This window comes from Eurosta solidaginis, chromosome 1 (assembly GCF_040869045.1).
Source record: "Eurosta solidaginis isolate ZX-2024a chromosome 1, ASM4086904v1, whole genome shotgun sequence".
NCBI classification, from domain to species: domain Eukaryota; kingdom Metazoa; phylum Arthropoda; class Insecta; order Diptera; family Tephritidae; genus Eurosta; species Eurosta solidaginis.
Genome location: NC_090319.1, coordinates 56881167 through 56899093, shown reverse-complemented (window position 1 = coordinate 56899093; position 17927 = coordinate 56881167). Strand labels below are relative to the sequence as shown.

The following is a 17927-nucleotide window of genomic DNA, read 5'->3' as shown; positions in this document are numbered from 1 at the left end:
TTCGAATCCAGGAAAAGTTATACACTGAGGGAAACAATGCGGTCTAAATGTATGATAATATTTACATTATCAAACCGGGAACGTTCCGCAATGCGAGAAAGTAATCCAAATATGAATAAAAATATTAACAAACAAGTAAGGAAGGCTAAGTTCGGGTGTAACCGAACATTACATACTCAGTTGAGAGCTATGGAGACAAAATAAGGAAAATCACCATGTAGGAAAATGAACCTAGGGTAACCCTGGAATGTGGTTGTATGACATGTGTATCAAATGGAAGGTATTAAAGAGTATTTTAAGAGAGAGTAGGCCATAGTTCTATGGATGGACGCCATTTAGGGATATCGCCATAAAGGTGGACAGGGCTGACTCTAGAATGTGTTTGTACGATATGGGTATCAAACGAAAGGTGATAATGAGTATTTTAAAAGGGAATGGGCTTTAGTTCTATAGGTGAACGCCTTTTCGAGAAATCGTCATAAAGGTGGACCAGGGGTGACTCTAGAATATGTTTGTACGATATGGGTATCAAATGAAAGCTGTTAATGGGTATTTTGAAAAGGAGTGATCCTTAGTTCCATAGGTGGACGCTGTTTCGAGATATCGCCATAAAGGTGGACCATGGGTGTCTCTAGTTGTACGATATCGGAATCAAATGAAAGGTGTTACTGAGCATTTTAAGAGGGAGTGGGCATTAGGCCTATAGGTGGACGCCTTTTCGAAATGTCGTTAGGGTGGGCCAGGGGTGACTCTAGAATGTGTTTGTATGATATGGGTATCAAATGAAAGATGGTAATGAGTATTTTAAAAGGGAGTAATCCTTAGTTCTATAGGTGGACGCCTTTTCGAGATATCGCCATAAAGGTGGACCAAGGGTGACTCCAGAATGTTTGTACGATATGGGTATCAAACGAAAGGTGCTACTGAGCATTTTAAGAGGGAGTGGGCATGAGGTCTATAGGTGGACGCCTTTTCGAGATATCGTCATTAGGGTGGGCCAGGGGTGACTCTAGAATGTGTTTGTACGATATGGGTATCAAACGAAAGGTGTTACTGAGCATTTTAAGAGGGAGTGAGCATTAGGTCTATAGGTGGACGCCTTTTCGAGATATCGCCATTAGGGTGGGCCAGGGGTGACTCTAGAATGTTTGTACGATATGGGTATCAAACGAAAGGTGTTACTGAGCATTTTAAGAGGGAGTGGGCACTAGGTCTATAGGTGGACGCCTTTTCGAGATATCGCCATTAGGGTGGGCCAGGGGTGACTCTAGAATCTTTTTGTACGATATGGGTATCAAATCAAAGGTGGTAATGAGTATTTTAAAAGGGAGTAATCCTTAGTTCTATAGGTGGACGCCTTTTCGAGATATCGCCATAAAGGTGGACCAAGGGTGACTCTAGAATGTTTGTACGATATGGGTATCAAACGAAAGGTGTTACTGAGCATTTTAAGAGGGAGTGGGCATTAGGTCTATAGGTGGACGCCTTTTCGAGATATCGTCATTAGGGTGGGCCAGGGGTGACTCTAGAATGTTTGTACGATATGGGTATCAAACGAAAGGTGTTACTGAGCATTTTAAGAGGGAGTGGGCATTAGGTCTATAGGTGGACGCCTTTTCGAGATATCGCCATTAGGGTGGGCCAGGGTGACTCTAGAATGTGTTTGTACGATATGGGTATCAAATGAAAGGTGGTAATGAGTATTTTAAAAGGGAGTAATCCTTAGTTCTATAGGTGGACGCCTTTTCGAGATATCGCCATAAAGGTGGACCAAGGGTGACTCTAGAATGTTTGTACGATATGGGTATCAAACGAAAGGTGTTACTGAGCATTTTAAGAGGGAGTGGGCATTAGGTCTATAGGTGGACGCCTTTTCGAGATATCGCCATTAGGGTGGGCCAGGGGTGACTCTAGAATGTTTGTACGATATGGGTATTAAACGAAAGGTGTTACTGAGCATTTTAAGAGGGAGTGGGCATTAGGTCAATAGGTGGACGCCTTTTCGAGATATCGCCATTAGGGTGGGCCAGGGGTGACTCTAGAATGTTTGTACGATATGGGTATCAAACGAAAGGTGTTACTGAGCATTTTAAGAGGGAGTGGACATTAGGTATATAGGTGGACGCCTTTTCGAGATATCGCCAATAGGGTGGGCCAGGGGTGACTCTAGAATGTTTGTACGATATGGGTATCAAACGAAAGGTGTTACTGAGCATTTTAAGAGGGAATGGGCATTAGGTCTATAGGTGGACGCCTTTTCGAGATATCGCCATTAGGGTGGGCCAGGGTGACTCTAGAATGTGTTTGTACGATATGGATATCAAATTAAAAGTATTAATGAGGGTTTTAAAAGCGAGTGGCCCTTAGATGTATATGTGAAGGCGTTCTCGCGATATCGACCAAAATGTGGACCAGGTGATCCAGAAAATCATCTGTTGGGTACTGCTAATTTATTTATATATGCAATACCACTAACAGTATTCCTGCCAAGATTCCAAGGGCTGTTGATTTTGCCTTGTAGAACTTTTTCATTTTCTTCTACATAATATAGTAGGTGGGCGTGGTTATGGTCGGATTTCGGCCATTTTTTATACCAAGATAAAGTGAGTTCAGATAAGTACGTGGGCTAAGTTTAGTAAAGATATATCGGTTTTTGCTCAAGTTATTGTGTTAACGGCCGAGCGGAAGGACAGACGGTGGACTGTGTATAAAAACTGGGCGTGGCTTCCACCGATTTCGCCCATTTTCACAGAGAACAGTTAGCGTCAGAGAATCTATGCTCCTAAGAAAGTTGAGAAGGATTGGTAAATTTTTGTTCGACTTATGGCATTAAAAGTATTCTAGACAAACTAAATGAAAATGGGCGGAGCCACACCCATTTTGAAATTTTCTTTTATTTTTGTATTTTGTTGCATCATGTCATTACTGGAGTTGAATTTTGACTTAATTTACTTATATACAGTAAAGATATTAAATTTTTTGTTAAAATTTGAATTTAAAAAAAAAATTTTTTAAAAAGTGGGCGTGTTCTTCATCCAATTTTGCTAATTTTTATTTAGCACATATATAGTAATAGTAGTAACGTTCCTGCCAAATTTCATCATGATATCTTCAACGACTGCCAAATTACAGCTTGCAAAACTTTTAAATTACCTTCTTGTAAAAGTGGGCGGTGCCACGCCCATTGTCCAAAATCTTACTAATTTTCTATTCTGCGTCATAACGTCAACCCATCTACCAAGTTTCATCGCTTTAGCCGCCTTTGGCAATGAATTATCGCATTTTTTCGATTTTTCGAAATTTTCGATATCGAAAAAGTGGGCGTGGTTATAGTCCGATATCGTTCATTTTAAATAGCGATCTGAGATGAGTGCTCAGGAACCTACATACCAAATTTCATCAAGATACCTCAAAATTTACTCAAGTTATCGTGTTAACGGACGGACGGACGGACGGACGGACGGACGGACATGGCTCAATCAAATTTTTTTTCGATCCTGATTATTTTGATATATGGAAGTCTATATCCATCTCGATTCCTTTATATATGTACAACCAACCGTTATCCAATCAAACTTAATATACTCTGTGAGCTCTGCTCAACTGAGTATAAAAATATATAAAGTCTGGAAGTCACGCTCCAATTCAACAAATCAAAGTAAGAAGGAAACAATCTTTATTTGGAAACGGATGAATCTTAAATCAAGCACAACTTTTAATCTGAATTTTGGTATTAAGGTCTCAAATATATTATACTCCATGTTTCCTATATTCCTACTCAACCCCTATACACTTATAGCACTTTTGTTTTTGTTTTGCCCTGAAGTATACGCACAGATACAAATTCACACTTTGAATATAAAAAATGTTTCATAGCACTCCCATATAAATTCGATTCATGTGAAAGTGCCTGAATTTCATACGAAAGTGCAAAGAAAAAGCACTTCCATATGTAGCCAATGCACTTCGGTATGATATTCAAATTCACGCTAACAAATCGACAACAAAAATGTTGTAGAGCTGAGAAAAATTTTCATTCAAAATTTATTCATAAATGCGAACATCAAAATTCTTTTAACGTTTAAAATAATTTTTTTTTTTAATTTAAAAAGTTTCAGTGTACATATAATTTTGTATATATAATGTGATTTCCACTTCAATATAAAAATTCCAGTTTTTTTTTTTTTAATTTCTATATTTGAACATTTTTGTAGCGAAAATTATGCGAACCAATCTCGAAAAAAATTCGAAAAAATGTTAGGAAAATGTCGATTTTTTACTGAATTTTTTGACTGTGCAGGTCTCTCAGAATTCGCATTGATTTTTCCGAAGGGTATTTCGACTTTCTTTATGTCATAGAAAGATATAAAGCACCCTTTGAAAAAAAAGGTACCAAAAATCAATGCGAATTTTGAATGACCTATAACACAGGTCAACACAATAAGAGTTTTGGTTTGGTGCAGCTCTACTTGTAACCAAATTTGGTAGTACTCGGTACCCTGATAAAAACTGTATACTAACTTTTTTAATGCTACATACAGTTTTCTAGGTAGGGCCAAGAACTCCTTTTTAAGAGGTTAAGGCATGTATGGCCCCATAACTTTGTTTCTGTTTATTCTATCATACATTTCGCCGCTTCTATCAGTATAAAAGTTGTTAATATGTCTTCACAAACGTCAGAGAAATTGCCAAAATAATGTGAAAATTTTAATTTTTTGTTAAATTTTTTCATTTTTAATCACGGTTTTCTCGAATAATTTGTCAACCAGTGCATATGTAAATTATTTTAAAACAATCCCCTATTAATTCTGTTTTCAAAGGCATATAACTTTTTTATATCCGCGTAGATCTTCCTAATATATTCTATTTTAGTAAATTTTTACTGTGAAAAAAAAAAGTTTTTTTGTTATTTATTCTATTATTAACTTTTTATTTACATAAAAACTTTCGTTTACGTTATTTTCGTGAATGAGGTATGGCAAGACAATCACGTTGCATTCCCCAGCAGTATATTCAGCCATCATATGCTGATCCCATCGGCCTTTGTACCTCTCTTCCATAGTTTTTAGGTCCCGGTGAAACCGTTCGCCTTGTTCTTCGCTATAGGAACCAAGATTCTCCGGAAACTGGTCAAGGTGGCTGTGGAGATAATGGACTTTGATGGACATGTTACATCCTAAGTTTTTGTAATTCTCTAGCATGTTGTTAACAATATCAGAGTAGTTACTTGACTTGTGATTTCCCAGAAAGTTCTTGGTAACTTCAACAACATTTTTATCTAACGCCTTCACAAATTGTTTCATTAGACCCAGTTTAATGTGTAAGGGTGCAAAATAATTGAATCTCTTGTAACTAAAGGTGGGTTTATCACATTCTTCTTTCCCATTTCCAACATCTCACGTAGAGGACAGTCCCTTTCTGTCCAGTGTTGGTGCTTGGCACGACTATCACACAGGCAATAAAAACATGGGTATTTGGTGTATCCACTTTGTTGTCCTAACAAAAAGTTAACCATCTTTAGATCTACACAAATACTCAAATTGTGTTCGTTATACTTGATTTCGTCTAAAACAAGTGCAACATTTTGATATTCTTTCTTTAATTTAGTTGAATGAGCAATGGGAATTGAACCATATTGGTTGCCATTGTGTAAAAGAACACACTTAAGGCTTCGTTTAAAGCTGTCTATGAAGAGACGCCATTCATTTGGGTGGTATTCTGAAAGACCCATTTTGAGAAGGAGGCCTTGCACATCTGAACAAAAAACTATATCATTTTCCGAATTAAAAAATGGCAGCAAGTCTTGCTCTCTTGTACGGTAGAGAGTCACTTTCGTACCTGTAGCCAACAAGTTTTTTCTTTTAATCTAGAAGCCAACACTTCTGCAGATTCCTTAGATAATTCAAGATCCCTTATTAGATCGCTTCATTCTACTTAGGTAAAAATTGTTGGCTCAGTAGACGCTATTTCTTCGATATCACTATCGCTAAACACTTCACTATTCGATGACTCACTGGTAGAATAAAGGTGCTTCCTCTGTATGTGGAAAAGGTCTCTTAGCGGATTGAACGTTTGGATATATCATTTTTTTAACATTAACACCACGCAAATCGACACAGCAGAAGTAATAGTCATCGAAGTGATTTGTTTGTTCTCTCCATTGCTTAGGCACCCCGAATCTCATATGGCTTCTTTTAACATTGACCCACAACTTGCAATTTAAAATAAGCACTTTTTATAAAATCTGTTATACTTTTCCTGAATTTTTGGACTGTGTATTCCCCACAAATGTAGCAAAACACATTTGGGTCATTGACACAACTACCTCGTGATGAAATATTGAAATTTTTTTATTTATTTATAGAAAAGCACTAACACTTGAAACCGCGCTCCGGAAAGTACTAATTACAGAAAATTTAAAAAATAAAGGGGAAGGAAAAAATTTTTATAAAATATATTTTTTTTTTCACTGTAGAAATGTACTAAAATAGAAAATCCCAGGAAGATCTACGCGGATATAAAAAATTAAATGTCTTTGAAAACAGAATTAATAGGAGATTGTTTTAAAATAATTTACATATGCACTGGTTGACAAATTATTCGAGAAAACCGTGATTAAAAATGAAAAAATTTAACAAAAAATTTAATTTTTCACATTATTTTGGCAATTTCTCTGACGTTTATGAAGATATATTAACAACTTGTATACTGGTAGAAGCGGCGAAATGTACTCTTTTCAACGACATCAAAACTGTGTTGATAGAATGAACAGAAACAAAGTTATGGGGCCCTTCATGCCTTAACCTCTTAAAAAGGGGTTCTTGGCCCTATCTAGAAAACTCTGTACGTAGCTTTAAAAAAGTAAGTATACAGTTTTTATCAGGGTACCGAGTACTACCAAATTTGGTTACAAGTAGAGCTGCACCAAAATCACTGTTGACCAGTGTAATTTATACTTTGTTTTACTAAAATGTATTTTGCAACAAACTGCTTATTCAAAAAAGTTCAGTTAACTCAAAAAAAAGCTCGAAATTTTGGTAATATTTTTTCGAACTTCCGAATTTTTGCGAAAACGTTTTAGAGATTGGCTCGCATATTTTAAAAAATTTCTGAATTTTTTTTTTTTAATCGCAAATAAAAAAGGAATTGACAGCGAAATGTGATAAAAATCGCCACTGCTATTTTTCTGTTAGCAGCTGCAAATTCAATATACCCTGCAAAAATCGCGAGTACTCCATGCATGCATGTATAGAGTACTCGCTATGGACCAACCGAGTGCTCCAAAATTAACCGCAATTCATACAAAAAATATGGTGCAATTAACATTGCGATGTCCTAGGACTGGACCATATACTCCAGCTCCGCATTACATCAGAGTAATCCATGGAGTACCCACAGTCAAATAAACATCGTTTAGTGATTACAATCGTTAAAAACGAGCAATGATCGGCTTACAATATGTTCGTGTAGAAACATGAGTTGGTCCATTGCTGCATGACAGTGGAGTACAATGGTAAGTACTCCAGTGGACCACATGATCCAAAAATTTTTGCAGGGTAGTCGTTATGACGTTAGATGGGGCGGTTGTAGCAGATTTAAAACTCTTCGCTAAGTTAGAAATAGAAATATTTGTATCAAATCGTTATTGGAGTTTTAACTTTAGTTTCCTAAATTAACTCATCAGGGACGTAGGCGCTCACATTATAATCAGATCTACGATACACTCATGCATTTTTTTTTTTGTGCAATATATTCGATATCATATACGCAAGTTGAACGAAAATATTCGGTCGAGCATTTATGAATATAATCATAATAAAATTTAATGCTTATCGTTAAACTAATTTTCAATTCATAATTTTTTGGGCTATATCTGAAACGGTTTTCACCTTTTTTATATTCGTGGTTTTTTATGTGGTTTTTGGTTTTTTTCGACAGGTTTATGCTTTTAAACTTCTATTATTCGCATCGCTTAATGAATTGTAAAATTATAATTTCCTTGACAGCATGTAATATATATTGTTGAAAAATTTTATGGTACATAGTATATTGCTTTATTGTTGTTGTATGTAATTGTAAGTTTGTTTTATTACTTTGATACAAATTTTGTTTTTATTAATTCTAGTTATTAATGATATATATATGTAGCTTTTTTTGTTCTTCACTAAATAATTAATGAATTTGTTATTTTGTGCATAATCTATTAAATCTTAAAATGATTGATTTATTATTACTTAAATCTTGTTTGTAACTGCAGTTTGTACAATTGTTGCACTTAGATTTATATAAATGCATACATGCCACATATTTTTTAATAAATATATTAAGCAAACTAGCTATTTATCTCTTTAAATACGTTAGAGTGTACCAAAAAACAGCTTTTCCCTGCTTGTATCAGAGCAAAATTCGGAAACTTCACACGGACATGTTTCTGAAATAACAATTATTCATTATTATATAGTCTTTCGGATATGTAAAAATTTTCGAATTTCGAAAAGATTTCAGAACGGTATATTTTATTTATTTATGCCAACTAAAAATGTATAAACCAAAAAAAGTCCAACCATCAGAAAATTCGAATACGCTGCGCCAAATTTACCCGCAGCCTTGACTTATCTAGATAATATATCTGTCTGGAGCGGCTCTGCACGACAGAAACTTTCTTTTCTGTTGTATAATAAATATAAGGCGCCATAACCTCCGAAGAGATTTAACGCTGAGCTTCTCTTCCAATTTGCGTGTGCTTCTTTTGATTTTTCCTACAAATTTGCTGGACGGCACCTACGCCATCTGGAATGCATCTGAGTTTTCGTTGAGAAGCATTTCATGGCAGAAATACGCTCTGAGCGTTTGCCAAAGCACTGCCGAGCGGCGACCCCGCTTAGAACAACTTTCTTCTAATTGAAAAAACATGTTTCTAAAATTCTGATCTTGCTTTGCCTGGTGCGTGAACCCTGGATCTTCGGTGTGGTAGACGGAGCACGCTACCACCACACCACGGCGGCCGCACTGTTGTATAGCCGAACAAATTATCCTAACGAATACTTCTAGCGCAGGACTTCCGGTAGAATATGTTGATGTATTTACCATGAAGTCAAATAATCCTTACGCAGTTAGAAAATTGAATCTATATTTTAGACCATTTTCACCTATATTTTAAACCTCTTAATTTACTACTCTGTTTTCAAATTTTATTAACTACACAATTAGTCTTAAATTTCAAAATTGTTTCAAAACAAAACCCACAAGTTTCGTTTGAAAATTTCTTTCTCCTATTCCAATTAAAAAAATAATTTTGCTACTATAGAAAAATTAAAAAAACAATAATTATCAAAAAAATTTATGTTATAGGCCTTGAGCTCGAATTCAAAGAATCCAAAACCACCAAGTTAAAAAAAATTTAATTTCAGAACTTTTTTATATTTCTTGTTAAAAAAAAACCCAAGATGCAAAAATCTAAAATTAATAAAAACTAAAAAAATATAAAAATTGCGAAAAGTGCTGCAAGTCATAGCTTCTTTTTAAAAAAATTTCTTATAATACAAGTGTTTTAATATGTTTTTTTTACAGATTTCATAGCTCAGTAGGTAGAGCACATAACTTCGTTTCGGATAAGGTTAGGTTAGGTGGTAGCTGTACTGGTAGGGGAAGCTCACTTGGCCAGCATGAAGGTCCGTTGTTATACCACAACAATAAAATAACGGTGACGTAGCTATAGCTACTTAGCGAATCGTTGCGTAGCCAGAAAAAGTTCCAAATGATACCGATACCTTGGATAAAATCTCCGGAGATCCGAGTGAGTCACGACCGAAGTACTCTCGCTTAGTTATGGCAAAAGCTGGGCAATCAACCATAAAGTGATTTGATGAGTCCACCTCATCATCATCCATACAGTTAAAGCAGGATGGGGTTTCCAGTAATTAAGACGTACCGCATGGATTCCCATGGGGCAGTGCCCTGTCAAAACATCAATGACCATTGATAGGTTAGCCGTAGTGAAACCAATTATTTCGGCAGACCTCCTGCCATCCACTTCCGGCCAGAAAGATCTTGCTACCCTGCAAGAGGTCGTGTCCGCCCAACGTTTGCTGAGCTGACTCGAGTCACAACTATGGAGGAGCAACCCACAGGTGACCAGCGGTGTCCCGAGATCCCTAAAGTCATCTTCATCCGGTTCAGTTTTACCTATACGAGCTAGGAGATCCGCTTGACAGTTGCCCGGGATATGACTATGGCCCGGGACCCAGATAATCTTAATTATAAAATAGATCAATGCAATCGCAAACGAGGTTAGGAACTCCCAGACCATCTTCGATTGAACTGTAGTTGAACTCAATGCATTGATTGAAAGCCGTTTGGCTATTAGATGAGATGTTAAATTCCCTAGCCGGTGTAGCCCTCAATATCATTTTATCCACTGCATCATTAATCGCAGCAACTTCCGCTTGGAAGACACTGCAGTGATCAGCCAACTTAAACTTGCGGCTTACATTTAGCTCTTGACAAAAGACCATCCCACCAACCTTTCCATCCAACTTCGACCCATCCGTGAACAAGTTATCCGGTCCCCCACTTTAGATGTTTCGGACAATTTCGACTCTAAAGTTTTTTTTAGTCGAAACCTAATAACTTTATCGGCAAAGGACTATGCCGACTCATGAGGTTGAGTGCATGTGTACGCTCATCTGCCTCAAGCGGCTGATTTCTTGTGTGCCGGATTTCTTCATAGTGCTTGCGGAGACGACTTCTTATGTCCCTTGGAAGCGCGGCCACTTCAAGCAGATGTCTGTTAGGATGCCAATGTGCCTAAGTATATAAGAGAAACTGTTTATTCAGCATTTCGTTCCCCTCTTTGTGTGTAGATGATGTTCTGGCAACATAACAGTTCTGAGCATGGTGTTTGCATACGCCTGCAGCTTTCTCCATTGTGTTAATTTTAAGCTTGGCGACCATATAGGAGACGCGTTGCACACAAACGGCTGGCCAATTGCTTTCTAGGTAGCTATGAGCGTTTCTTTTTCTTGGGATATTGTTACAGCTTTTTCAGGTGGAGAAGGAGCATAGATATGTTAAACTTAAACAAAAATGGGAATAGGACATCGGCGGCGGATGTTACCCTGCTGAAGCAAACCTATGCCTGCCGCCACTCAAAGAATTTGCAGTCCACCTTTTGATACTAGCTGGTAGATTAGACCATTCCATGTCTTGCAGTGACGTGCTGGGATTGACTGAACGAGATCCTTTTATAGCTGATGTGGCATCCTATTTTTCTCATTATTAAAATCGTCAACCCATTTCGCGATGAAAACACATACTGTAACGAATTTAGGGAAATTCTGCTTATTTGAAACTTTCTGCTAACGTTCGAATCGCTAAACTGTTAAATAAATCACTCCAATATTCTGTATTTTAAAATGGTCTTTATCAGACTACTTTGGGAGTAGTACAACTATACTTCACATTATAGTGCACTTCGCAACTGATAGCGTGTTTAAATCAAACTGATTAGTCATGCCTCAGCTTGCGCTGCTTTTATACTCTCCGTTGCCTCGTCCGCATATTTCTACTAAGGTCTAGACGTTTCGCCTTCTAGAATAGTTGTATCTCCTACTTGGTAATTTCTATATACATGTATATTTGTAGTTTATGTTTATCTTATAGCTATATGCAGGTGTATGTGTGAGTAAGGCTGATGATTACATGTGCTTGTGAGTATCTATTCGTTGCCTTGTACGCATGGATGTAAATGATGATTGATTTGTTTATGTACACAAGAGTGGCAGCTTGCTTTATTGTTGTTGTGCCTTTATTTACTAACAGCATAGTGATGCTAAAATTCGCCACAATACTTATTTAGCGTCATTCTCCCAATACTGGGCCAATCATGATGATTTATAATTTTTAACAAATAATTTGGCGGTCATCGAGAAAGTAGTTAGTTGTCTTATTTATACAGTTTGTGCTTGTAGTTTTTAGACTCTGCTTGAACACCCGCTGGCCTAGTAAGCATATGTTGTAGTTTAATATGGTTTGGACTTTGTTATACGAAAAACTAACCTCTAACTTCTTTTAAATCAGTATTTAAAATTAGATGTATCCCATATTTTCTCTCCCGCTCTCTACTTATCTCTTTTTATATTTTCGCAGATTGTGCCATGCCCACATATTTCTACAACGGTCATTGTTACGAACAATGTCCCATGCACACATACTCTATCACCAATGACGAGCACAAAGATGAAGAGCCGCAAACGCCACCAAACGTCGAATCAGCCAACCTCAATGACAATACCATCTCTAAGAGCAGCAGCTTAACCGATGATGATGATGAATTACAATCAATTGATCGTAGACGTCGCAAATCGGCAGGTGTACGTTTATATGCTGACACAAGCGAACCCCAAAAACCTTTACGATTACGTCGCTGTGAAAAATGTGACATAAGTTGTCAACGCTGTTATGGAGCGCTTAACTCGCAATGTAGCACTTGTCCGCCAGGCAGTCAATTACGTAAAATACCACAAACAAATGAAACATTTTGTTACATCTTTGCCGAGCGTAGTTCAGGTAATAGTCGTGATGGCTTCTACAATGCCGTTGTCCAAACAATTGAGAGTGTGGAGCATAATCGAGGTATGCATGCGACAAGCGTCACATATCTTAGCGTGATAATGGTGCCAGCACTGCTAGTCATCGTTGCAATAGCGCTTGTTTCGTTAGCACGCCACAATAGTATGCGTGTAGCGTTTTGGAAGCGTGATGGTGCTGCCGTCAGTGGTGGTAGCAGTGTGGGATTAGCGGATGTTAATTATGATCGTGTAGCGTTGCTCACCGATGACAATGATTATGATGATGATGATGTAGATGACCAAGCTGTTGCGGAGGTGGAAGATGGTGTTAGTATTGCAATGCGCCCTTATCGTGATGAGTTTACACGTTCTTATGCTAATGATGCAACAATCAATATACCTTTGGAGCCATCTATTATTGAAGCTGTGGTTGAGGAGGAAAGTGATTCAGAGGACGAACTTTTCGATTCACTTTATAGAGGGAGGAAGTAGTGCAGCTGTTTATACCTACCTATATACTAAATAATATTAGTTGAGCATAAATAGTGCCGGAGATAAGCGTTATGACGTTTCTAATTTATAAAGGAGGTGGTAAGCCCTCTTTTCCTAATGCCTTCCATTAATCTTAAAAAAAAAAACAGTTTAATAGATAAAAGATAGTTATGATGACACGGTCCTCTTTTTCAATACCTTTCTGGTGCGTATGCGACGTGGATGTTTATGTTTAAATGAGATGTGTACGCCCTCTTAACTCTAATTGGTAGGTAGAAATGGAGTAACTTTGCTGAGGAAATCTTCATTTTTATATTTCGGTGATGGGTTGGAGGCGGCAAAGAAGCTTCGTTTCTAAGTACTATTCGTTCCATTCGTATGAAAGTCTCGCCCTAATTAGTATAAAGTCAATCTCAGGATCTCATTAATTTGCCCCCATGCATCGACGGAAGACACAACCAAGTCGCAGCCGTATCATGACATAAACTTTGTGCTTGTCGTCTTCAACGCCAGGGTGGATAAAGAAGAAATACTCGGTCCTACAGTCGCAAAGTTCCGCTTGCACGATTAAAACTTACCTGAAAGCCTTCAACCATGAGGTAAAGAAAAAAGGGAGACATTATAAAAACAGACATCTGATTCTTATGTAATGTATCTTCACATGACACCAACCATCTCTTCAATTTCAATGTGAAACCAACGCCTCTATCACCCATGTCTCTTTGGTCCAACCCTATTGAAACTGCTGGTTGCCTTTGGACAATGTTAGAGGATATTGATGTCAACTTGTGAATGATCGCACGTATTTGATATGGCGTAGTACTATTACAAGAAGAAGAAGAAAGAATTAAGCCACTAGTAAGCAGGAATAGCGCTTGAAAACTACCAAAGGATTCGGTAACGAATTATGGAGGGAACACTTCTCAGCTCCCTTTAACGGAGGTAGTAATTAGGTAACCAACTCAATACAACAAACGAAGACAATAAAAGGGGGTTCCGACCCGACCCCCCCCCCCCATCCACGCCATTGAATACGACGAGATACGAATATAATATTCAGATTATAAAATTAAAGCAGATTATAAATCTAATACAGCGCGGAGCTGGTAAAGCGCATGCAAAATAATGTCCGGCGTGTGCAGGCCCCACGATTTGAATATAAATGATTTTTGCACAATCCTGAAAATTGCCTCAACTGTTGCGGAATCAGCTTTCCTGGTATTGCTTTTAAAGTCCTGTTGATCATATTGTGTGGAAGATAAAAAATATTGTAACGAATTTACTGCAAATCCTCTTATTTGCAACCTTCTGCTAAGTTCGAATCACTAAACTGTTGAATAAATAACTCCAATATTTAATAATGCAAAATGGCCTTTATTAAAGTACTTCACAATAACACTGATACTTCACAACCAATAGCTTGCTTAAATGAAACTGATTTTCAAAATAATACTGCTATTGCTCGCTAGATAGCGTCTTAAATCCAACTGATTCTCGCACCTCTACTGTTGCTGCCTTTTATAGTGTTTGGTTTCCTCGTTGACATTTCTAGGCGGTTCTGTTCTAGAATCTACTAGTTGGTTATCTGCTATAAGTTTCTCAGTTATAACTACAGATGCAAAATTTGTATAGCTTCTCACAGCTCATGCGCGTGTGTTTGTGCGTTGCTTCTCCGCTGCGTGTAAGTACATATGTGTAGACATAATGATTGATTCGTTTATGTAGATACAAGTGACTGTCTGCTTTATTGTTGTTGTGACTTCATTTACTTAGCATCAGCCTAGTGATGTGAGTATCACTTAGTGTTGCTAATATTCGTGACAATATCTTTCACGGACAGACTGATTGGAACTTAGCAGTGCGCTCGATGTTCAGCAAATCTACCATCCACTAGATTTTCACTAGGCGCCAAACCTTAGAAAACCCGTGACAATAAGTTCATCCCATAATACCAACGGAGAACTACTCTTTCCAAAAAATTTTACTTTGGGCTATGTTCCGCACTCGCAGATCCGCCACTGGTATAACAAACAACTTTAATATTTAACTAAATGGGTTAAATAAATATCGTTTGACGATGCATTGTAATAAACCTATTTGATCTAACCAGGTTCCCATTTAGGACAATATCTGCAAAACCATGTTAGATATTGAAATATAAAAATAGTTCCATTTGAGATCTATGTCACTACCGTTAGTTTGATAGGCAAATTTAAAGGTTATCTTTGTCCAAATTTGAGTCGATATCTCTATATCTTTAACCGCATAACCAATTCTCAAGCTTTGGGGTCCAGATAAAAGTGGTTTATAATATAATAATTAATAGCTGTATTTTTTACATGTATATACATATGCACTTAAACTTTATATGGACTGCTAAGTGTGTAACTTATGAAATTGTTGCGCAGAAAATTAGTACTGCTAAATTTCTGTATGCATTATGCTCAGTTGTAACTGAAATGTCTCTATTTTATCTCTACACTATTCTGCATTTCTTTGAACTAGTGTGTCAGTCCACAATTCATCGCAACCGATGCTGCTGTAGGTTAAACACTTTTACCAACAGAGGTGTGTGTCGCCTATTCAGAAAACCCCGTTTCATTGTAAATCTTACCAAGTAGCGCAACTAACAGCTGATCGGTGAAAATTCGCACATTCACACGCACAGTTCTCGACTCAGTTTCAAAAAAAAAACTTTAGATTATTTAACTCAAATTTTAAAGTGAGATAATCCTTACGAATTTATGTATATAGAATATATAAGGCGTTTTTGTTGTTATTAAAACAATAGTTTTATTTATATTAAAGCTTTTATCATTTTTTTTTTAACTTTAAAAAAACTCCGAACGCCATTCTTTCATTATATGACATTCGACTGCCTAGTCCACTGCCTTCCACTCTATTCGCAACATAACCTCTATTTAAGCTGCCAAACTATATAGTAAACAATGCCCTGTTTTGTAGCGAGTTAGTTACCACTGCCGGGAGTTTTCAATAATTGCCGCTAAATGGGTCTCCTACTACCTTAGGGGGACTCATATAGCATATAAATTTATAAGGTGTAAAATTATATCCATTTACACACGCTGTTATATGAACGCACTTAGTAATATTCTTCTTCTTGCCAAAAAATGTTTGATTGTTATACAAATTAAAAAATGCTGAGATTAAGTGAAAAATCAAAACTATAACATCTTTACTAAGAAATTCTTGTAAATGACTTGCTGATATCCGAGATTTCTGATGAAAAGGACGGCAATTATGTTTACAAGGTTGCATTCCTTTGAGTTTACCGCGTTTACACCGTGAAATGTGCGCGTAAATTTATACAAATTATGTAAATGATTTTTCACACAAAATGACAGTTCGTTTACGCACTAGATAAATTTATACGTTTACACACTTTATAAGGCAGTTATAAGTTTAAATGAGCCCCCCCCCCACCCCCCCCCCCCCTATTATCTAATTAAGATAAACGTTTTTTTTTCTACACGAATGCAGTTGTATATACATGTAGAAAAAAAAAACACGGCCAATATATAGTACAGAAGACACAAATAGATATTGTAACGAATTTTGGGGAATTCCTGATAATTATACACCGTCTGCTAATGTTCGAATCGCTGAACTATCGCATAAATAACTACAATATTCAGTATTGCAAAATGGTTTTTATTAGACTACTTTGGGAGTAGTACTTTACAGTTATACTTCATTTCAGAACTAATGGTGTCTCTAAATCAAACTGGTTAGTTATTCCTCAGCTTGCGCTATTTTTATACTCTCTGTTCCTCGCATATTTCTCCTAAGGTCTAGACTTTTCACGAACATGGAACAGTTGTATCGCATACTTGGTTATTTAGCTATATGCGTGTGTATGTGGGAGTAACAACTTCTGCTCTTAGCTGATGACTACATGTGTGTATGTGAGATGTCTCTTAACTTCGAGCTGCTGGTTATGTGTGGGAAATATTCTTCGTTGCCTTGTACATACGTGTGGCTGCTTGCTGTTTTTGTTGTTGTGATTATTTACTAACAGCATAGTGATGTCAACATTCGCCACAATGTATACAAAACATATACACATATTTATGCAATGTTATGAACAATTTATGTGAATTTTATAATGAAAGGGTTGAATATATAGAGAGCTATTTGTTGTGCTATGTAAAATTTATTAACCATATCCTATCTTTTTAATTTATTCTTATATAGACTGTATGTACACTATGAAATACGCTTTTTAACATTATTATTGAAATTATGTAATGAACAAACTTTTTTAAATTTTCATAAAACATGAATACATACTATATACGTACATATCTGTTATACATTCGTGCGAACTATGTAATAACTTTATTTTTATGATGGAAAATAAATAAATATTAGTAATTTTATATATGTACCTACTAAGAAGTTGTTATTGAGGAGTTGTTTCAACTTACTACTTATGTATATTTTTGTAGGATTTTCACAGGCACAAATTTGGTAAGTCAGTTTAAAAAATTACCTCGGTAGTGTACGAGGATGAGGCAGCCCTAAGAGAACATTGACAGCCATATAAAGAATGAAGATATCGGATTCAAATGGTTGCCAGCGCAATTTATAGTTTATCTAGACCATTTGTCAACCTCACCTACCCGTTATGGATCCTTTTTCTTTAGCAGGCGAGGCTCTGTCGATTCCAATTTCGTTATGTAATTAAGTGTTGTGGGACCGGATGGCCTAGAAAGTTCAATGTGTTGATATTAAATCGATTCCGAGATGATCGCGCTTGAACCTTAATAGTGCTTGTTACTGGAACGTGCCGGATATATAACCAGCAAAGGACCATCAGCATTTATAACACTCCCCAAAACCTTC

The 17927-nt window shown here is 36.8% G+C and overlaps 1 protein-coding gene across 1 annotated transcript in view; it reads left to right on the top strand.

The window, feature by feature from the left end:
* Fur1 (Furin 1) overlaps positions 1–17469 on the top strand; it is a 710727-nt gene extending 693258 nt beyond the window's left edge. Inside the window, exon 11 of the mRNA XM_067791546.1 lies at positions 12148–17469. Coding sequence (XP_067647647.1) covers positions 12148–13061 — 914 coding nt within the window. The 3' untranslated portion in view covers positions 13062–17469. The remainder of the gene's footprint in view (positions 1–12147) is intronic.
* The last annotated feature ends 458 nt before the right edge of the window (positions 17470–17927 follow it).